Source organism: Trametes versicolor (genome assembly GCF_000271585.1).
Source record: "Trametes versicolor FP-101664 SS1 unplaced genomic scaffold TRAVEscaffold_1, whole genome shotgun sequence".
NCBI classification, from domain to species: domain Eukaryota; kingdom Fungi; phylum Basidiomycota; class Agaricomycetes; order Polyporales; family Polyporaceae; genus Trametes; species Trametes versicolor.
The window spans coordinates 3,131,584-3,150,813 of record NW_007360321.1 but is presented as its reverse complement, the minus strand read 5'-3'; the positions used below and the strand labels follow the sequence as shown (position 1 = coordinate 3,150,813).

At 58.3% G+C, this 19,230-nt stretch overlaps 7 protein-coding genes across 7 annotated transcripts; 2 read left to right on the top strand and 5 right to left on the bottom strand.

Moving 5' to 3' along the window:
• Window positions 1–35: 35 nt before the first annotated feature.
• Window positions 36–890, top strand: TRAVEDRAFT_159392 (RNA polymerase). Its single transcript, XM_008034896.1, has 4 exons — window positions 36–190; window positions 258–499; window positions 617–651; window positions 715–890. The coding sequence occupies exons 1-4, from the start codon at window positions 106–108 to the stop codon at window positions 821–823; spliced, it is 471 nt and encodes a 156-aa protein (XP_008033087.1). The 5' UTR covers window positions 36–105; the 3' UTR covers window positions 824–890.
• TRAVEDRAFT_55609 (uncharacterized protein) lies at window positions 891–2,663 on the bottom strand. Its single transcript, XM_008034207.1, has 7 exons — window positions 2,394–2,663; window positions 2,237–2,336; window positions 2,038–2,182; window positions 1,918–1,985; window positions 1,703–1,861; window positions 961–1,642; window positions 891–901 (listed from the first exon to the last, which is right to left on the bottom strand). The coding sequence occupies exons 2-6, from the start codon at window positions 2,274–2,276 to the stop codon at window positions 1,308–1,310; spliced, it is 747 nt and encodes a 248-aa protein (XP_008032398.1). The 5' UTR covers window positions 2,277–2,336; window positions 2,394–2,663; the 3' UTR covers window positions 891–901; window positions 961–1,307.
• A 1,334-nt stretch (window positions 2,664–3,997) lies between these two features.
• On the bottom strand, window positions 3,998–5,534 carry TRAVEDRAFT_42178 (uncharacterized protein; the record flags this gene model as incomplete). The annotated part of the gene is made up of 2 exons (XM_008033999.1): window positions 3,998–5,454; window positions 5,522–5,534. The coding sequence occupies 2 exons, from the start codon at window positions 5,532–5,534 to the stop codon at window positions 3,998–4,000; spliced, it is 1,470 nt and encodes a 489-aa protein (XP_008032190.1).
• An 863-nt stretch (window positions 5,535–6,397) lies between these two features.
• Window positions 6,398–7,955, bottom strand: TRAVEDRAFT_139926 (WD40 repeat-like protein). The gene is made up of 9 exons (XM_008034895.1): window positions 7,808–7,955; window positions 7,583–7,746; window positions 7,405–7,531; window positions 7,252–7,354; window positions 7,135–7,200; window positions 6,835–7,085; window positions 6,765–6,784; window positions 6,616–6,712; window positions 6,398–6,545 (listed from the first exon to the last, which is right to left on the bottom strand). The coding sequence occupies exons 1-8, from the start codon at window positions 7,938–7,940 to the stop codon at window positions 6,620–6,622; spliced, it is 957 nt and encodes a 318-aa protein (XP_008033086.1). The 5' UTR covers window positions 7,941–7,955; the 3' UTR covers window positions 6,398–6,545; window positions 6,616–6,619.
• A 337-nt stretch (window positions 7,956–8,292) lies between these two features.
• On the top strand, window positions 8,293–9,424 carry TRAVEDRAFT_159386 (ARM repeat-containing protein). Its single transcript, XM_008034894.1, has 5 exons — window positions 8,293–8,422; window positions 8,488–8,590; window positions 8,649–9,037; window positions 9,100–9,231; window positions 9,287–9,424. Exons 1-5 carry the CDS (start codon window positions 8,347–8,349, stop codon window positions 9,346–9,348), a joined length of 762 nt encoding a protein of 253 aa, XP_008033085.1. The 5' UTR covers window positions 8,293–8,346; the 3' UTR covers window positions 9,349–9,424.
• Window positions 9,425–9,426: 2 nt separating this feature from the next.
• TRAVEDRAFT_25831 (uncharacterized protein) lies at window positions 9,427–12,090 on the bottom strand. The gene is made up of 9 exons (XM_008033677.1): window positions 11,330–12,090; window positions 11,144–11,268; window positions 10,953–11,087; window positions 10,813–10,902; window positions 10,537–10,747; window positions 10,317–10,475; window positions 10,182–10,261; window positions 10,096–10,123; window positions 9,427–10,043 (listed from the first exon to the last, which is right to left on the bottom strand). Exons 1-9 carry the CDS (start codon window positions 11,930–11,932, stop codon window positions 9,603–9,605), a joined length of 1,872 nt encoding a protein of 623 aa, XP_008031868.1. The 5' UTR covers window positions 11,933–12,090; the 3' UTR covers window positions 9,427–9,602.
• A 341-nt stretch (window positions 12,091–12,431) lies between these two features.
• On the bottom strand, window positions 12,432–17,761 carry TRAVEDRAFT_55605 (chromatin remodeling complex protein; the record flags this gene model as incomplete). The annotated part of the gene is made up of 13 exons (XM_008034206.1): window positions 12,432–13,258; window positions 13,309–14,480; window positions 14,542–14,655; window positions 14,710–15,289; window positions 15,351–15,670; window positions 15,725–16,055; window positions 16,109–16,397; window positions 16,457–16,722; window positions 16,778–17,104; window positions 17,158–17,185; window positions 17,251–17,325; window positions 17,393–17,568; window positions 17,631–17,761. The coding sequence occupies 12 exons, from the start codon at window positions 17,759–17,761 to the stop codon at window positions 14,358–14,360; spliced, it is 2,760 nt and encodes a 919-aa protein (XP_008032397.1). The 3' UTR covers window positions 12,432–13,258; window positions 13,309–14,357.
• Between the last annotated feature and the right edge of the window lie 1,469 nt (window positions 17,762–19,230).

The following is a 19,230-nucleotide window of genomic DNA, read 5'->3' as shown; positions in this document are numbered from 1 at the left end:
GTCCGGCGTGCACTCAGTCTCTTCGCACCGGCCGCCACTAATTCTTGTCTTCTCCGTTCATACTCCCTCTACGCTCGTTCATTCCAGGCCGCTGAGGACCCCAAAATGTCATCGAATACCTCCAACATCGTTTTTGACGACATCTTCACGATCAATGCCATTGACAAGGAGGGCAAGAAATTTGACCGAGGTGCGCGCTGCCCTCCATCATGCTTCCCGCCCCGGCAACTTATTCACCATCTTCAACCGTGTTATAGTCTCGCGCCTGTACGCGCATTCAAAAAACTACGACATGGACCTAACGCTGGACTACAACATCGAGCTCTTCCCTCTCCAGAGCGGACAGTCCTTCGCGCTCGCGCTCGCGTCGTCGCTCTCTCGCGCACCACAAGGCCCGGCCGGGGCGGAGGACGAGGACAAGGACCGGGACGTGTGGCGGCCAGATGCGAAGGGTAGGAAAGGGCTGGATGATGACTACGAGTATGTCATGTACGGCAAGGTGAGCACGGGTCTATCTTTCCCTTGCCATTCATATCCGCGCAATGGCACGCGCCGTTCGCTTCGTTTTTTCCTTCATGCTACATTTGTATGTCGGCTGGCTCATACTGCGCCAAAGGTGTACAGGTTCGACGGCGGTTCAGCAGAGATTGTGTAAGCCTTGCTAATCGTCTCCGCGCTCGCGTTGTGCTTACCTCCTGTTCCACTCGTCCCTAGAACGGCGTACGCGTCGTTTGGTGGCCTCCTCATGTCCATCACGGGCTCGTTCAGACATATGACGAGCATAGTGCTCGGCGACCCTGTATTCATCCTCCTTCGCCGGTAATTTCACGGGCACTGCTTGGCCCCGTTGTACTTTTACTCCTCGGATCAACGTGTGGACTGGCATTCTTATTGAGAGCAGGTGAGCGTTAACGGAAATCTCTTGATGTAGCGAATGCTGATGATTAGTGCGACTGTCAGTATCTTCTCGATCGAGGCACAATAGACATGTATTTGTATATCTATCCACCCAGGACCACAGCATACGTTCATGCACCCAGCGTCAGAGCGCTTGTCCATTCAAGAATGACATGTAAGCCATCTGCGGTTCTGGCGTATGTCGGCACAACCGCTCGAGCAAACAGCATGTCCCTTGCAGACGTACACAGGGGACCGCGAAGTGAGAAAAGAATCATTCATTGCAGTCACCGATAGTATAGATGTAGCAGAGTCGTCAAGCCCAGACACAACGTCCTCGGACCGGAAATTATACACAAAGAAACAAGCAGCAGTCAACCACACATACACACGTCACCGACCACCTGGGCTCAGACCTGGGGGTATGCGCTGGGGTGCGCACCCGCCGGCTGGCCATAGCCCGTCGTTTGCGGCGAGTTGTAGCCCGTCGTCTGGGGCGAGATGTAGCCCGTCGGCGCAGGCGCCGTGCCCGGGGGGTACGCGTACGGTGCCTGGCCGGGGTTGAGCGACGCGTTCTCGTGCGGCTTCGCCTCCGCGCCGTACGCGTTCACCACGGGGGCGGTCGTCGTCTTGGGCGGCAGGCCGGCGCCGAAGTTCGCCTCCTTCACGGAGGTATTCCACACGTAGTGGCCACGGCTCGCGTGCAGGATGAGCATGACGAGGAGCGTGGTCGAGTAAGCCCACACTGTCGCGGTAGGTCAGCATGGGTGCTCCGTACGGGTAGAGAGGGGTGGGGGTCACTTACGGAAGAACCATGCCAGAATACCGAAGGCGGCAGCGGCAGACGTCTCTGCGCAGATGTTGCGTGCCTCGGCGGGGGTCCACAGGTCGCAGGTCACCCAGAAGTTTGCGGCCCGGTCGGCGGCGGAGCCACCCGTAGCAAGGAACAGGACACCGAGGAAACCTGGCCGGTGGGGTAAGCGGTCCAGCCTTGCGATGCGAGTCATGGCTGTCACTCACCGAACCACGACAGTTCGACCACGATCAGCGAGGTGAACGCACCCGTCCGGATGAGGTCAATCGTCAGCCTTAGAGGGCTGTGTCAGCGCATGCAGAAAGACCGAGGGCAAAGAAACATACATCGCGGGCAGGGTGAGGAGGGTGAGAACAGCAACAGCCACGCCGAGACCCGTCCACGCGAAGGTGGGGAGGTCGAGCGTCGACACGGCCGCGAGGGAATGCGCACCCAGCCCAAGCTCGATGATGGCACAGAGGATAACCCATGCTGTCGGGACGCGTCAGCTGAGAAGCACAGGCATGGAGGAGTAGGGAAGCTAACATAGGACAGCAAGACGGAAGATTTGCAACCAGTACATCATGTTGATTACAGGCGAATTTTGCTACTATAGACTCCTAGTGTGGATAGAGTGTGGGCGACCCTGTACCGGCACATCTCGTCAGCTTCAACGGCGAGCAGAGGGAAGAGAGACACATACCTGCTGGGGGAGAACGAGGAGACCGAAGGCTGGGTGTGGCGGGAGGCGTGTCCAGATATTTAACGCGTCGTCAGACGGGGTCCGGTTCCAGAGCGTGCTTTCGGGCATATTTGTGTTGCTCCTTGTCCGCCGGAGTACATGATAATGCGCAGCCTTGGCAGCCCACAGCCCCGCGAAGGGCAAGCGCGATTTGGGAGGATATGGATATAGTGCGCGATCGACTCGCGCACGCCGTCGTTCCTAGTCACTCCTTCTGGCAGATCGACACTTTATGAGCGCCTAATAAGGGTTGCCGCGCCCCGCTTCTACCCAAATCCGTCCATTCTTGTTCTCCAGGTCTGTGATCCCGAGGTGCATTCCCCGCTCGCCCGCGTCGGTGAGTCGAGACAATGTTGCACTGGATGGGAGGGGCACCGCATAAAGTGGATCGGGGTGCCTTGTTATCATCGTTGCACGGGCGCTATCGTCGCCTCAAGGCTTTTGACAGATGGCGAGTGGTGGCACTGAGCGCAAGCTTGCGCGAGGCTCATGACCAATGCCGCGCCATGATATAGATGAGGTACCCCCATGGCCAGCGGGCATGACAGTTGATGCGCACCCGCGGTCGGAGAGCGCGAAAGTCGTCATAGCATCAATGCCGATCTGCCAAATACACCCGTCGCCCGTTAGTCGCCCGCTAGCCACCAAGAATCCAAACAACGCACGTTCAGCAATTCGAAGGCGATGATTGAGATATTCATAGAGGTGTGTATGAGGCGATGTAACCTGGACTAGGCTGGACTGTGTCAGCGTGCAGGGCGGATGCAGGGCAATGCGTTCTTCGGGGAAGGCAGTATCGCCGCCACCATCCTAGCCGATGTTCATTTAGAGCTGTCAAAGTCCGCGAGTGAGCGCTGGCTCGTTGACGATATCATCTGGCCGGGAACCATTAATCGCGATTAGCAACGCGTTTACTCGGTCCGGGACGGCGACTTTGAACGCCAGGCCTGTGAATACCCAGGTCCGAAGGACTCCAGGAGGACGAACCGTTGGGAGGGTATTCTCAGTGCCGGTCGATGTTTGACCACATACTTTAACTTGGTACTCACATGTAGCTGCCGGTTTTGCACATAGTGCCTGATAGCTAGTACGTGCCCCATAGGGTAGTCTTGACTCTTGACCATCGTCTTACCGAACTTATGTCCTAGTAGTACTGGATCCAGAGTTCCAAGTCCAGGAACAGGTACCAGACTGTCATTCCAATAACACAGCATACTGACCCAAAGCAGGCTTGGGAAGTCTAGTGGGATACCGGCGGCACTGAGAGATCGATCCTGGCCTCGTCGAGGGCGGACACCGGAATCCAGGGCGAGTGGTGGCACGAGAGATCGGTGCACCTCGCCCGGAAGAGTGGGAGACGTCGGAGAGCGGTACTCGCGTCGCGACATGTCCCACCCGAGATGAACAGTGCGCACGCGGATACCCGGTTCAGGAGCCCAAACACCAACCTCGAGCTGTGTGGACGATATATATCACTGGGAGTGAGACGTGCATAAGAAATATTACAGCATGTATTCTCGCAAACTTGGTAAAGGTAACTGTATCATGAGCAACGGGAAAGGCTCTCAGCCCCTCTTGCGCATTGTGGCCTCAAAGTTCACCGATCTGCTGAGCTGCTTATTCCAGTCTTCTGCGTCTTCCATGAGCTTTCCCTGCTTGTCCTTGAAATCAAACAAGTACATCTCGTAGGAGTGGACCAGAGGCGCCAGGGCTTGCTCGCAAAATGCCTTTTCGTGCCGGCTCCACTCGTGGTCGGGGTATAAATCCAGCTTGAGCAGGCGGAGGCGAGCCGCGCCATTCTGTGTGCGCCATTCGAGACAACGCTGGATGGTGCCTACGAGTCCGGTTGCTTCGATTGTGGCGCAGATGACCAAATCCACGAGACCGGGGCACACTGGGCGGTGTTGGTGTACCGGGAGATTGGATACAGAGGCGAGCGCAGCGAAGAACGCGTCGAGCGAGCCGTCGGGTGCATAGGGCATGTCCTTGAGCTCAATCTGCCGAATGTTGGCATAGCGGTCGAGCGTACGCCTCCACATCTTCTCCGGTACCGCCTGCATGTTGCCAACGAACCGGAGGATGAGCACAGAAGTCGGGTCGAACTTGTTCAGGCTATGAATTAAATCCTTGAAGAGTTGTCCGGATTTGCGGCCTTCTACAGCCGACGTTGGGCCGTCGAGAGCGTGCAGATACAAACGCAACTGCAGCGCGGCCCCTGCGGGCCCGATCGAAGGGAAGCCTGCGATGAACGGCCCAGACTCCATCTCGTCTTGCGCTACAAGAACGGTGGCCTGCGACAGAATGGAGAGCCCGCCTTCGGCAGAGGAAAGCACGTCGAGGATAGGGTCCAGCGGATTGCTATCGTTGGTGTACACCACCACTGAGAGGTCGATGCCGGGGCCCTGGATGGGGAAGGATAGGTGGGTGAAGAGCTTGGCCAAGTTATCCGGCTCGTCCATGAGCCTGACGGTGATCATGCCACCATTCCCGTTAGACTGGAGCGGGACAGGACGCGGTGCGCCGCGCGGTGGGTCAAAGGGCACGTCGAGGTATCTGTCCACGGCGAGGACTGTCAGTTTCGGGGCGTGGCGCACCACTTCGAAGAGGGCGCGGAGGGAGATGCGCCCCCTGACGTATCTGTCCAGCCGTAGATCGAGGGAGCTCAGGCCGGAGCATAGGTCCCTGTCCAATGTGAGCGTAACATTGCGCATCTTCACGTCGGACGGTGCGAAGAAGCCCCCACGTTTGCGCAGGGATATTTTGAGGGCCTGCCCGTGGAGGGGCCGAGTATTTGTCGCCCCGTTCATTAAGACTGCTACGTGCAGTAGCGACAGATGGGGTAGGTCCTCATAGTTGAATATGTGTTCGAGTAAGTCTCCATCTGCGAGTCCGCAACGGATATCAAGCTCCGAAGCGTAGGGAAAATGCTGCTTCAGAGATGCGTATCCCTCAATGCCTGTGGAGACGACAAAAACTTGGCCGTTGGGGTACCTGACACGCGCCTGAAGCCTGTCGGTTGTTTCTGGGTATGCAGAGGGAGCATCAGAATTTACGGTTAGGCGCGAATAGACGGTGTGAATGAGGCTTACGGTCATAGGCCATTGGATTGGATCTTTGAGAAGAGGGAGATTGATGTGGGGTGCTTATAGATATGGCTTGGGAAGATGTGTGTTGGCGGGTAGAAACCCAGGGCTCCTCTGTTTATATGCGATACGTGGAGCCGCTTGGACATCTTCTTGCACGAACAAAGCGCGGCGAGTCTTCCTGGAAGGGTGGCCCAAGCGGCGGTATGGGCAAAGCGGCGGCGTACTAGTATAGAGATATGAAGCACTAGTGCCACCAGATCGTCAACTATTTCATGTGCATGCGCATTTGTATGCCACATGGATGTATGAAGTATTCACTGTGCATGGACGGGGACCTGCGCTAGCGCATAGGCCTTCGTCGGACGACGCCGCGGCGCGCGACAGCTATATGGCAGAGTTATTGGCCGCCTCGTACTTTCGACGTGTTCGGTATACGGCATACTGGGAACTACTATGAACAGAGACGCACCATAATTCGTGAACACACGTCCGTCTTAGTGGAACACCAGCGCCGAAGTAGAGGTACAAAAAGCCCACGCGCGTCGAAATTGAGAGGTTTGCTGAAGAAGTGCCTAACAGGCACAGCCACATGTCAATCCACCGGCGTATAAATATTACAAACCGCCCGGCAAGTTGGCATCGACGTGCGCCTGCGCCGCATCCTCGTCCTGTCGGCCGCGGCGTATTCTTGACCACGACAACGTCCGTCTGATCCCGAATAGACAGCCATCGCAGCCCATGTGTGCTCTCAAACTAGCCCCGGAGCGCAACGGGTGGGCGGTGAAATACGAGGCAGCGGTGGAACAAAACAAGTACAGTACTATACACGGCTGTCATAACGTACAGCGCGTAGTGATTACCCCAGGACACTATTGTTATGCTGTGTCTTCGGGGCTAGCGGCTTCGGGAACAGTAGCGTCCCCAAATTAGGCCGGCTTCGACAGAGCCAAGTTTACCCGCCGGTATGGTAGAACACTGCGCCAGACCTCGCTAGAACAGCGCATAGAAGCCCACAATGCGGGCGCGACTGTAATTACGGGGTCAGCATATGAGACAATATTGGCGTAGTTATATGTAAGTGAGGGCATGATGCTTACTAGGCTATACGCCATCGGTCGGTTCGTCAGCCCATAATCGAATGGTCAGGTCCTTTTCCATAGCGGCAGAGGCTATGAGACGCCGAGTAGGGTGCGACTATGTCATTGTTCAGCGAGTTGCTTCGAAATGCCTCAGGCAATACACTCACAGCAACGGCAATGACAACATCTGCAACCATATGAGCGAAGAGCACACACTACCGCGAAAGGCAGACGCACCTCGATGCCCGTCCAGGACTTGAACTATCTCCCGTGTTTGCAAGTCCCAAAAGTACACCTTCATGTCTTCGCTTCCGCTCACGATATGCTTCCGTCCTGGGGCGAAGTCCGCGAATATGCAGAATGTCCGATTTGTGTGTCCTGCGTACGTCTTCACACATTTCGAGGTTTGCGTGTTCCACAGCCGGATGGTGGAATCCTGCGTGCTTGCAAGGATGAACCTCGAATTCGGCGTGAATTTAATATGTGAGCTAGGACATGTTAGCGCATAAGCCTGCGTGACGCATTAAACATCCTCACCAGATGGGATTGTCGTCATCTGCGAGGGTCTTTAGACATTGCCCGGATTCGGTGTCCCATATTCGACTACCCAATGCTCAGATATTGTACAACGGATTATTCGAAATCCAAACTCACATTAACCCGTCCATAGCGCAGGACCCAATGAGGGTTCCATCGTGGTTGAAAGCGACCGCGGTGACTGGGTCGGAATGCGCAGGTAGCGTCTTCAGTGTCTTGCCTATCTTCCGGTCAGTAAGGCACATAGGAAGCGCGAATCCTGCGCCGTACCTCGCGCGACGTCCCATACTCTGACCGACTCGTCAAACCCGCCCGACGCGAGCATGGACGACGACGGGCTGAAATTTACACAAAACACGAAGTTCGTGTGACCTTGCAATATTCGCACCGACTCAAACTGGTAGGCGCCAGGTTAGATATGGAATGCATAGCGCACAACCGTACTCACTGATTCCATGCTCCATAGCCGTACGGTCTTGTCGTCCGAAGCCGACGCGAGGAAGTCCCCATTGCCCGCCCAGGCTATGTCCGACACGCCTTCGGTGTGGCCCTCAAACGTGTGGATGATGTCGCCCGTGTCCGCGTCCCAGAGCTTGATGAGTTTATCCGCAGCTGGCTTCCAGACACAGTGAGCTCGCGCCCGCGCGCACTTGACCACCGCACGGGTACTCACCACAGGACGCGAGCATCTTCCCGTCCGGGCTGAACTTGATCGACGCGATGGAGCGCGAGTGTCCGCTCAGCATGAGTGTCGGCTTGTAGTTGGGCCGGTACGGGCTTTCGGGCATGGGCTCTGGCACCGGCATCGGTGTCTGCGCAGACGAGTCCTGCGCCGGGGGCGAGAGCGCGGTCGTCGCAATAGGTTCTCTTGCGTCTGCGGTGAAGCTAGAGCCGGCGCACGATTCGCCCTCTGTATTTTGGTCTACAAGAGTTTGGTCTATGAGGTGGTCCTGAAGTTTGTATTCGTCGCCGTCGACGTCCATGGTGGTGGGTGCAGGAAGGTAAAACGCGGTTCCCGACGCGCGATGCTGAAATGAGCGCGCGACGCGCCGTCCGCTTCCAGCACGCGGCAGATTTCTTGGGCGCTTACGTACATTACTCTCTGCTCTTGCTTTGACGACCTCTGCCCTAGGTTCACGATCTACTGCTTTTCTGCCTGTGTTGTTCTATCTGTGATCAATCGGTATCTTTGCCCGTTATTTTGACTCCAAAATGGCATCCTCCGCATCGACCTGGACCTCTCCTCCTACCCGCCCGCCTTTGATCGAGGAGCTTGTCTCCGGTGTTGGTACGCATCTGTTCTGCCTTGCTAGCCTACGCTCAAGTCGCTGAGCATGTCATGGTCTGGAACAGATCGTTACAATCCCTCAAACGTCAACATCCTCGAAGACTACCTCTACCACCAAATCCGGAGTCAAGAGTACGACTGCCTCGCCAACCTCGCCATCCTAAAATTGTACCTCCCTCTCCTGCATCCATCCCAGTGCACCCCGCTCATCCGCATTTCTCTTTAGGTACCAGTTCAACCCCGAACTCTACAACCCGGACGTCGTGATCAACATCCTCATCAAAGCGCTCACCTCCGCGCCCTTCCCCGACTTCAGCCTCTGCATCTCGCTCCTCGACGAGCGCCCCGCCGCGCTCTCCGCGTCCGCAGACGAACCGGACCCGCTCCCGCAGCTGCAGCCCGTGCTCGCGCGCCTGCACGCGCTCCTCCAGCAGTGCCGCTTCCCGCAGTTCTGGGCGCTCTACCGCGGCGACGACGTCGAGGCCCTGCGCGACAACTACACCGTCGAGTGCGTGGGCTTCGAGGATGCCGTGCGCGAGGTCGCGGTGCGTGCTGTGAAGGCGGCGTTCACGAGCATCGGCCGCGCGCGCCTCGGGTCGTACTTGGCGCTTGACGGTGTGTCTCTTCGCTATGATTTTCGAGAGTATAGGAAGTTCGGTACTGAACATACGTGACAGGGCCTGAACTTGATGTGTACGTCGCGAAGCTCGGGTGGACGACCGATGCGTCGACAGGCGTCATCACCGTCCCGCCGAACCCGGACAACCAGATTACGTCCACCGTCGTCCAGGAGAACATCCAGCTCCCCCGTAAGTGCTCAGCTATCCATCGCCGCGCATAACTACTCACAGTTTGAATTTACAGTGCTCCAAAAAGTGATCACGCACGCGGCGCAGACTTCCCTCCCGCTTGTATCCGCTGTGTAAACTAGCCGTTGTGTTGTAGCTGTATTACGTAGAGATTCTGACATCTCGCGCAGACACATGTGTGAGGTCGCATTACAAGGTGTTTAAGCTAAATCGTTCCTGGTACTGGTCACTTGATGCAAGGGGCCGTGTCTAAGAATGCGTTCAGGCAAAGTACAGAACATTCCACGACAGTACACAGCTGCAGCTCTTCTCCCAAAACATTATATCGTTCTTCTCAGTCCTGTCGTGCTTACTCACTCCTTCGCACCCGCTCATGGCACCTCCGCAACCGTCGTGAACGCACAAATCGTGCCCCACACCGCCATACTCGTACTAACCACCAAAAGCAGCCCATCCCACCACCCACACCGTCTCCACCACCCGCCCACCCCACCCCCCGCGGCGACGCCCACCCCAGCGAGCGCGATCTTCGCGCTCACGGGCCCGATCACGCACAGCACGAACGAGAACGTCGACCCGAGCACGGCCATGACGCTCGCGAACTCGGGCACGAGGATGGAGATCGCGACGGCGAGCAGGGTGAGCACGCTGCGCTCGAGCGCGATGAGCGCCGCTTTGACGGCGAGCGGGGACTTGCGCAGCGGGGAGGCGGTGACGGGGAGCGTGGTCGTGCTGGGGCCGCCACCGTGGTCGGAGGAGGGCGCGACGCCGGAGGTGTCGATCCCGAGGATCACTTCGAGCGTGACGTTGAGCTGTGGGGGACGGGTGAGCGGGAGACGAGAGCGGGTACGGGGGAGAACTTACGGGTCGTGCCGCTAGCGCGAATTTCGATCTGTGGAGTCGATGCGTCTCAGCATGAATCGCGAACAGGAATTTGTGTCAGGACATACAGAGGTGTGATGACCAAGCCCCAGAGCGCAATCGTGTTCAGCGAGGGATGCACGTTGTGCTTGATCAGATCCTGGCTGAACTGCACGTTTGGGGTCAATCAGCGAAAGTGAGAGCAGACAATTCGGGGATCCTACCTCGTCGCTGACGGAGTTGCCGAACATGATGTACCCGGCGACGCCCAAGACGGCGTATATCCCAGTCGCGATGGCGAACGCCCAATTGATCATCTCGTCGAACCGCGACGGGTCGATCATGTCTCGCGCCAGCGTTGGAATGACCGCATGGCCCGAAAACTATCCGTGCACCAGTCCAGTCAGTTCACATCCGTGGCGGGTGATTACCGAGAACACGTACCCCGGCCATGAACAGTCCAAACGCGATCCCGACCTCCCTGTAGCTGTCGATCCCCAGACTCGTGTCCGCAGGAGCCCACAGACTGCCCGGGCTGTCGAACTTGGTGAAGCCGTCAAACAGGATGATCCCGATGATGGCCATGAGCGAGAAGATCCCTAGGATGGAGGCGTAGGACAGCACGGAAAGCGGCATGAGTACTGCGGGTATCAGACTGAGATGGTTCATCCGTTAGCACCACGCTCCTGACAAGAAGTCAATTTGGTGAGGGGAACGCACATCACCAGCCCAACTAGTTTGTACGTGTTGGGCGAGTACGAGGGTATCACTGCGTAGAGGGAATCGGCGTATAACGTTACGAGTGCGACGCTGCCAAGGCATTAGGGTTGCAACTCTGGAAAGCAGCAAAGGGCACGTACCAAACGGTGAAAAGCTCAAGACCGAAAATAACGCTGATGAATGGTGAGGACCGGGGACCGAAGGCTTTACGCCCGATGTCTGAATACGACCGTATATGTGGGTCCGACAGCACGATACTGGCAAGAATTTTTGCACTGCATCGAGTGGCCGGTGAGCAATCGTCAATGCAAAATGACTGAAACGGACGCACGTATAGCAGGATATGAAGCCGTATGAGAGGATGATGAATGAGCCTCCTAACCATCCCGCATAGGCGAACGCGAGGGGTTCTGAAAGCATGCCAATGCCGAACAGCACGGCGACGGCGTTTACCAACTGTCCTCCATTACGGGTCCCGGTCAGCTCGCATGCGGTATAGTATGCACTGTGTACTGACAGTCTGCGCAAACGTGCTCTGACCCCCGTGGTGCACTTTGGGCTCCGCTTTGGAACGGACACTGACGCGAGACACGCGTCGCTGTATCGCGGCATAGTGTGGCCTTTCTTGAACAGGCTCCGCCGCCGGGGTGGGGCGGCCGAGGATGGTAGAAGTGCTGGAAGTAGGCTGCCTGATGATGAGCGGCGTGCGCTCGCCACCGCGAGGTGTTGGTGCATCGTCGGAGTAGGGCGACGAGGTATAGCGCGGTCGCGTGCCGGGGGGAATGGGGAAATCAAAGCGGCGTCCGGCGGTGGAGGGACCTGGGGTAAGGTCTTCGTCCCACTGAATATTGGCGAGTAGGGCGTCATCACCGCTGCTGCTCCTCTCGCGTTCGCGCACCGAACGCGGAACCTCTTCAATCACTTCCTCCTCGTCCTCCTCATCGTCCGCCTGAAACGCGGACTCGGAGTCGGGTGTGCCGCTCTGGCCGGAGGAAGAGGAGAGAGAGCCGGCGACGAAGTCAGAGTGCTGCACCTGGGCGCGGCGGTCTGTGGAATGGATCGCATCTCTCCTATGAGTTGGAAGAAGAGAAGAAAAGATGCGCACAGGCCTCGAAAGCATCTATGACACTAGAAGCAGACTGGTAGGAGCCCGAGATGATTGCGGCTGGAAGGGACATGGCTGGCGGTTGTCGAGGTCGTTAGAGTCGTGACTGAAAGCAAGCAGCGAGCCGTGCTCGGTCGCGCGAAGGGGCGGAGGAGGGACGGTGGCGGCGGGGGCTTGGTCGCGGATAAGATAGGAGGGGAGAGGGAAGAAGCGTGTGCTGGATAGCGATGGAGAGGGCGGGGTCCGCGCCAGGGGACAGATCAGCGGATGGACGAGCGAAGGCGGCTGATGCGAGCTGCTCACGACAGCCGACCGTCGAGAGTCTTCCAGACGGCCCGCTCTCCATCGTATTCTTCGCCGTGTTCTGCGTGGGCGGTGAGAGGATCTGCGCCGCCATGTCCGCGTCTGCCCTGCATGCGCCCGATTGGGCCAGTGACGTCACCGCGTACGGTGGCAATCACAATCACAGGCGGTCTCTGCTCTTGTCTGCAATCAACACTCCTTGCACTGGATGCAGCGTTGAACAGAGACCGCCATGGCCCGTCTCCCCTTTCTCGGCCGTCTCAGCGTGCGCGACTACACCGCGCTCGTCTTCGGCGGTCTCTTCCTCTTTCTCGAGACCATCCTCACCTTCGTTATCGCGCTCCTCCCCAGGGCAGTCATCCAGTGGTTCTACAACCGATCCCGCCACCTCTTCCACTTCATCGGCGGTCCCCCCATCCCCAAGTCCGAGGAACAGCACCTCGCTGAGCATATCCGCCGCGCAGAGGACTTCCAGAAGCTCTGCGAAATCTTTGGCTATGAGCACGAGGAGCACGTCGTCCTCACAAAAGACGGCTACCTCCTTGGCCTTCACCGCCTTCCCGCGAAGAAGGGCGAACAGAGACACGCTTTCGGCACATCTACCGGGAAGCCTGTCGTTTACCTCCACCATGGTCTTCTTATGAACTCTGAAGTCTGGGTCTGCCTCACCAACCCTCAGCGCTCCGTCGCATTTACCCTCGTCGAGCTTGGCTTCGACGTCTGGCTCGGCAACAACCGCGGAAACAAGTACTCCAGAAAGTCGATCCACCACAACCCAAACTCGCACAAATTCTGGGACTACAGCATTGATGACTTCGCCTGGCACGACATCCCTGACTCCATCTCCTACATCCTCGGCGTTACCAAGGAGCCCAGCCTCAGTTATGTCGGGTTCAGTCAGGGTACCGCCCAGGCCTTTGCTGCCCTGAGTATTCATCCCCCGCTGAACGAGAAGATCAACGTCTTCATCGCCCTCGCGCCCGCCATGAGCCCCGCTGGACTCGCAGCGTCCGTCGTGGACAGTCTCATGAAGGCTTCGTACGTCTCTCCCGAATGCTCCCCCTTCAGCCCAACTGACCCACCCTTAGACCCACCCTCCTTTTCCTCATCTTCGGCCGCAAATCGATCATGTCCTCCGTCCCCGCCTGGCAGTCCCTCCTCTACCCGCCCGTCTACACCGCCGCGATCACCGCCTCGCTCCGCTGGCTCTTCAACTGGCACTCGCACAACATCGCGCCGCTCCAGAAGCTCGCCGCCTTCCCGCACCTCTACTCGTACGCGTCCGTCAAGTCCGTCGTGCACTGGTTCCAGATCATGCGCTCCGCCAAGTTCCAGATGTACGACGAGGACGTGCAGCGCCTCCGCCGCCCCGCGCGCCCCTCGGGGGTCTCCGCGTACGCCCCCGCCCGCTTCCCGACGCGCAACATCGTGAGCCCGATCGTGCTGCTGTATGGCGACCAGGACTCGCTCGTCGACATCGACGTGATGTTGCGCGAGCTGCCGAAGGGCTCGGTGAGCGCGCGCCGTTTGCACGGGTACGAGCACCTGGACGTGATCTGGGGCCAGCATATCGACCGCGACGTGATCCCACGCGTCATCGACTCGCTGCGCGACTATTGCGTGAAGCCAGAGCGGCTCGCGACCGAGCTGAAGATGACGAACGGCGCGTCGACCGACTTCGAGGATTACAACACCGGCACCTCCACCCCCGCCGAGGTCTCGTCTGACCAGTGACCACGGCTCAAGTTCAGAGGATGAGTGGAAGGAAAGGAACGGAAACAACTAGCATACCCACCCCCAATATTACCTGTACTCGGGTCCGTCGATGCGACGTGGAACACTCGGGCCCGCCCGCAGATGGTGTCCTATAATCAATAGCATCCAGCCTTGTCATGTCAGCGACGACAGACGACGACGCGTGCAGAGCAGCCCTAAGGTACATGGTGTATTCTATGTATGTATCAATGTATGGGGTGCGGCGCGCGAAACAACGTCCGCGGATTAGCGCATGCCGCACGCGGGTGAGCCGCCGTCGCATCCCCTATGCCGCTCCAACGCAGGTAGGAGAGATACAGAGGCTCAGCAGAGGGGCAATAAACAAGCTGTGTACAGTATATACCATGCTCCGTCGAGGAGCCTAAGACCCGTTGACTGCCTTGCGGTTCGTCCATTGCATGTATGGCTCGCGCATGATGTCCGCCCCGGCGTGTTTGCGTGCGCTCCGGCGAGCCTCGGGAATCTTAGCGTTGGCGTTGAGGTCCTGCGCGGTTCGGGGACCGTAAGATTCGGCGTGGACGGCGGGAGAGTGGGATAGGACCTACCGCTGCACGACGTCGCATCCCTGGCGCGATGTGGTTCCACCACTTGACGAATGTGTTCTTGAGCGCGAGCTCGCGGACGCCCTTCGGGTTGAGCCAATCGACGAACTCCTTCACCTGCAGAACGTGATCAGTCTCACGCATCCCAGGCGCAAATACCATGTCGCTTACCTCCTCAAGATCGTTGTACACCGCCCACTCGCCGACGGCAAGCATGCCCTCTTCGCCCTCCTCTTCCCGCCTGCGCGCGTCCACGTTCTCCTCCCTCCTCCGCAGCACATCGACATCAAACTCGCTCGCGCCCTGCACGAAGATGCGGCCGCTCCCGTACTGCACCGTCCCGCCGCTGCCGATCAGCGACGCCGCGCCCATCCCGTCGAACCACCACACGCGGTTGTAGAAGCGGTCGCGCCCGAGCGGCTTCACACGCACGCTCCCGAGCAGCTTGCGGAACTCGCGCTCGATGCCCTCGAGTCGCCGCTCGAGCTTGTTCACCTCCTCCTCGAGCCGCCGGCGTTCTGCCTGCGCGGCGCGTGCGGAGTGCGCCTTTGCGCGCGCGGCTTCGCGCTCCTTCGCGGCGGAGCGACGCGTGGAACCAGACTTGGGCGGCGGGTCCTCGGCGTCGGAGCCGGGCACTTCGGAGAGGTCGGAGGAGTCGTGCATCGCGACGTCCTCTGTGGCTGATTTACCGTTTGTGCTCGACTTGGAGTCACCGTTAATCTCGGTTGAGAGAGCGTTGATCTCCTCGGCGCTGTAAGTAGGCGGTAAGTAGTGAGGACTACGAACGTGAGGGTGCTGTAGTAGAGACGCACTATGCCTTCTTCGTGCGGTTGACCTCGATCTTCTCTTTCCGCAACGCGGTCAACTGCTCCTCACAGGTCTCCATGTGGATATGGATAGCCTTGCTCGAGACCGCGAGATTGCACATAAAGGTGATGATGTCCACCCGGTCCTTCGCAGGCAGCTTGTAGTACAAATCTGCCGGGGAGCCGGGGGTCGTCAGTCGCATAGGGCCGGGGCTGTTTGACGGTGTAGGTGCAGCAGAGCTTATCGGGTCCTGCGCGCCATCGGCGGAGAAGAGAATCCGGGTGAGGATTTCTCGTAGTCGAGGGAAGTTCTCCAGGGTGGCGTGCTAGAAATGAAAAAGGTCAGCACGCTGTGATGCTGGCGACGGCCGTGCACCTACGTCTTTCAGGCAGCCGACCAAGGACTCTTCCCATCCTTCGCGCCCTTCGGAGTGTCGCAGTGGTGCGCGCTCCCAGTTGTTACCGACGTCGGCCATGGCGGCAGTGAGCTGGTCGATGGTGACGCCGAACACTTCGTTGTCACCGCCCTTCTCTTTACTGTCGTCCACGAGCGATACGATAGCACTGTGGCGCTCGAAACCCACTGTGCGCAGAATGTAGATGAGAGTAGCATGGATCTCCCCTAGAAGCGGACACGGGGGCTCGACCACCGAATGTCGCAGGGCGCCTTCGAAGTCATCCATCGTGAATGGCGATATGTGCAAAGGTTGCCTAGTGCTCATGTATCAGCGATGACGCTATGAGAAGGGTCCGCCGGCACTTACCCATAGACCACTAGGAAATTCCATGTCATGAGGAACGCTGAGTTTGTCTCCTGGTCCTCTCCAAAAGGCATAGCTAGCTTGCTCGGCACCGGTCGTTTGAGCTTCATCCCCGCACGCTTCTCCTTGTCGCCGAGTACCACATCCAGGTCTTCTGTTGGATACCGTATGGGCTTCTTTTTCTTCTTCTCCGCTGCCAGGCGCTCGCTCTCCTCTTTCGCTTTCTGCGCCAGCACCGCCTTCTCTCGTGCCTCGCGCTCGCGCTGTTCTGCAATAGCAGCAAGTAGTTTCTCTGCAGGTGATGGATAGGTAAGATCCTGGCACAATGGGCACAAGGCGCAAGATGTCTACCATTCTCGGCAGCGGCAGCAGCCCTCTTCTGCCTCTTAGATGCAGGGCCTTCCTTCTCCTCCCACACTTTCTTCCGCTTGTCGCTCTCGCCTTTCTTCAGTGTCTCGACGCTCTTTCGGATTTCTTCTGGCATGTCGTTGCTCACGCCGTAGCGTGCTGCAATGGCGGGTTTCACAGTCCAGGGAGATGCGACCGCTGCATCTCGGTCCACGCAGTCACGAATGAACCTGCGCAGGATGGATTTCGAGAAAGCGAGGCGGTCTCGGCTGCAGAACAGGACATGAGGGCTGGATGTCTACGCGAAGGGCTTCAAGAACCTACCCTAGCTTGGAACAGTCCACGTCTAGTAGGTGGCCACTCCACTGGCCGCGACTTGTCTCCTTGCCTTTGGACTTATCGGCCTTGCCGAAGCCTGGCTGCCGCTCCTCATCAAGGATTTGGACCTTGTAGGTGTACTTAGCAGGGTTGTCCATGGCGATGGAGTCTTTCACGGGGACTTTCAAGTCCTCCGCCACCTTGTGGATTGTTATAGGTGGCATAGGTTCATCAGACAGAGGAGAAGAGGATGTGGACGCCACTGGGCCCGGGCTTGATTTCAGTGGTAAGTTGGACTTGGGAGGGAATACTTGAATGATGCGCGCGAGGTATCTGGTGGTTACACGGTGAATAGACGGCCGGGGTGACATGCTTTAGCCACATACTTTTCGCCCTGGATATCCACGTAGATCTCTGCAGGAACATGTGGCTAAGCACACACGGGTGGCTGAATGAAACATGGCAGCAGAAGCACGTACTCTCGTCAGGGTAGTAGCGGTCTTTGAAGCGATCATACACGGCCTCCACGAGGTGGTCGAGACGCCCCATAACCTCTGTGGAGATGCGAGACATCATTCCGTCAAGCGGACACGTATATGGCATAGCGCGGAGAGAACGTACGCCACTGGACGGCCTTGAGGACTGCAGCCTTGAGCTGGTCAGGAAACCTGGAGTGCATCGTGCGGGCCTCTTGCCGCTCGCTTTCCAACGCCTGGAAATAGTCGAGGCCGCTCTTGCCGGTAACCTCGCATTGAAACTGCTTGACTCTATAGAAAGACATGCGCGCGGTGTAGGCCCTGGAGCAATCACGGAGTGTGAGAGGCGGAACGAGCGGGGACGGAAGTAGAGAGGGCAGTACTCGAATGTCTCGAAGATCTCGCCGGTGTCCGCGAGGTAGAAGACCTCCCTGGCGGGGTCGTTCTTGAACGCATCTAGGAGGGCGGGGGAGGGTTCGGTGAGGAGGACGCGCTTGCGCCTGCAGGTGGGCATGGCGGGAGCAGGCGGGGTGGGGGAGCAAGGGCGACGGTGGGAGGGACGGAGGAGGGGCGGGCGGGGGAAGGGGAAGGGGAGGGGGCGGCAGGTGGCTTGGTTGGAATCCGAAGGCGTGAAGCGGTCCCCTTCGCATTTTTGCTGCAGTGCGTCTCCCGAGGGCCTCCACGCTCAGCCACCTCCCCGTCCAGACTTTTCGGACTCAGCCACCCTCCCTCTTCTCCACAACCCACCACCACCCCCCTCGCTTGCTCGCGCCGCCGTCGCTGCTACCATCTCGCTGGTGCTGCGTCCGCCGGTACCCTCTGCTCGTGCCCGCCTCACATCCGATTGTCCTCCGCAGAGACCGTACAGCCAGACCCGCGTCAGATCTCCCCCAGATTACCCGACCGCCCTCTCCGCTGCCTCCCAGGCCTGCCTTTCCCGCGTCGCAACCCGCTCAGGACGTCCCCTTTCTCTGACGGTTGCAGCGTACGAGTCACCCTTCCCCGCTCAAGCCGTGCTTGCCGGCACGCGCGCACCCAGATGCAGTCGGTTTTGCGGCTATCCATCTAGCCTCCCTCGTTTGTCTCCTCGGTCGCCACCTTCCTTGTGGCCTAGCTGGCCGGCCTTGAATCGGGACAGGCCTCGATTGATGGGTGTAATGCCATAAGATTCGAAGCAGGAATAGTGTGGTGGAGGTCGGTGTTCAAGCTCATTTTGCTCTGTCACTCACGCCACAATGCTCCTTAACCCCTCCATCCGGCCCACTGTGTCCTGCACTGCGCTGTGAGTTCGCCATCGAGTGTCCTCCGATGTGCCATTAACTGCGGGGCGACTGCCCTTCACCGCGCCGAACGTCTGGGCCGGCCGCTGGCCTGTGTTCTGCCGCCGCGACAGAAGGGTGGTATGCTGACGCGTTGGAACGGTCACGTGCACTGGGTATACACACGCACGTTCGGGCCCAAGCCTTGGACTGTGGTCCTGCAATCCAGACAGTTCAACCCATGCAATTGCAGACATATCGGACACTCAGCGGTGCATCTCCGTGAGGGAACTAGGGTGTGAACATAGGGCAATTGACCGGCTGTGCGGCAAACACTCCTCAGGCGCGCACGATGACGCGCCCATCTTTGATCACTCCGGGTTGCCTCAGGTCGCAAAGCACATTCAAGGTGTGGTATCGTATATACATACCGAAATGGACAGCACAACTCAGTGATTGGTATAACCGTAAACTAGTAGTGTACAATGCTGAACCAGCCGCAATACAGGGAAGTACAGTATTAATCCAAGTTCGATGCTAGCTCGGAACCAGAAAATCCGTGGGTGCACATGAAACACACAAAACATGCAGCGGCTACTAGGGCGTGACAGTGGGAAAGAGCAGGGTATGCATTCATAAGTGGTAACAGATCGTGAAGGATACAACGGCACGATATGGCGCAACGAAACTAGAGGAGCCCCAGTTAGACATGTCGTGCAGAATC

Coding starts and splice junctions, on each gene's coding strand:
- TRAVEDRAFT_55609 (XM_008034207.1), bottom strand. CDS start 2,276: ATGATGTACTGGTTGCAAATCTTCCGTCTTGCTGTCCTAT. Junction 1,986..2,037: donor CTCCTCACCCTGCCCGCGAT/GTATGTTTCTTT, acceptor CAGCCCTCTAAG/GCTGACGATTGACCTCATCC. Junction 1,862..1,917: donor GGTCGAACTGTCGTGGTTCG/GTGAGTGACAGC, acceptor CCCACCGGCCAG/GTTTCCTCGGTGTCCTGTTC.
- TRAVEDRAFT_159392 (XM_008034896.1), top strand. CDS start 106: ATGTCATCGAATACCTCCAACATCGTTTTTGACGACATCTTCACGATC. Junction 191..257: donor GGGCAAGAAATTTGACCGAG/GTGCGCGCTGCC, acceptor ACCGTGTTATAG/TCTCGCGCCTGTACGCGCAT. Junction 652..714: donor GGCGGTTCAGCAGAGATTGT/GTAAGCCTTGCT, acceptor ACTCGTCCCTAG/AACGGCGTACGCGTCGTTTG.
- TRAVEDRAFT_139926 (XM_008034895.1), bottom strand. CDS start 7,940: ATGCCGGTGCCAGAGCCCATGCCCGAAAGCCCGTACCGGCCCAACTAC. Junction 7,086..7,134: donor GATGACGACAATCCCATCTG/GTGAGGATGTTT, acceptor AACATGTCCTAG/CTCACATATTAAATTCACGC. Junction 6,713..6,764: donor ATGTTGTCATTGCCGTTGCT/GTGAGTGTATTG, acceptor ACAATGACATAG/TCGCACCCTACTCGGCGTCT.
- TRAVEDRAFT_25831 (XM_008033677.1), bottom strand. CDS start 11,932: ATGCTTTCGAGGCCTGTGCGCATCTTTTCTTCTCTTCTTCCAACTCAT. Junction 10,748..10,812: donor AAACTAGTTGGGCTGGTGAT/GTGCGTTCCCCT, acceptor GAACCATCTCAG/TCTGATACCCGCAGTACTCA. Junction 10,044..10,095: donor TCGCGCTAGCGGCACGACCC/GTAAGTTCTCCC, acceptor CGTCCCCCACAG/CTCAACGTCACGCTCGAAGT.
- TRAVEDRAFT_159386 (XM_008034894.1), top strand. CDS start 8,347: ATGGCATCCTCCGCATCGACCTGGACCTCTCCTCCTACCCGCCCGCCT. Junction 8,423..8,487: donor GGAGCTTGTCTCCGGTGTTG/GTACGCATCTGT, acceptor GGTCTGGAACAG/ATCGTTACAATCCCTCAAAC. Junction 9,038..9,099: donor GTCGTACTTGGCGCTTGACG/GTGTGTCTCTTC, acceptor CATACGTGACAG/GGCCTGAACTTGATGTGTAC.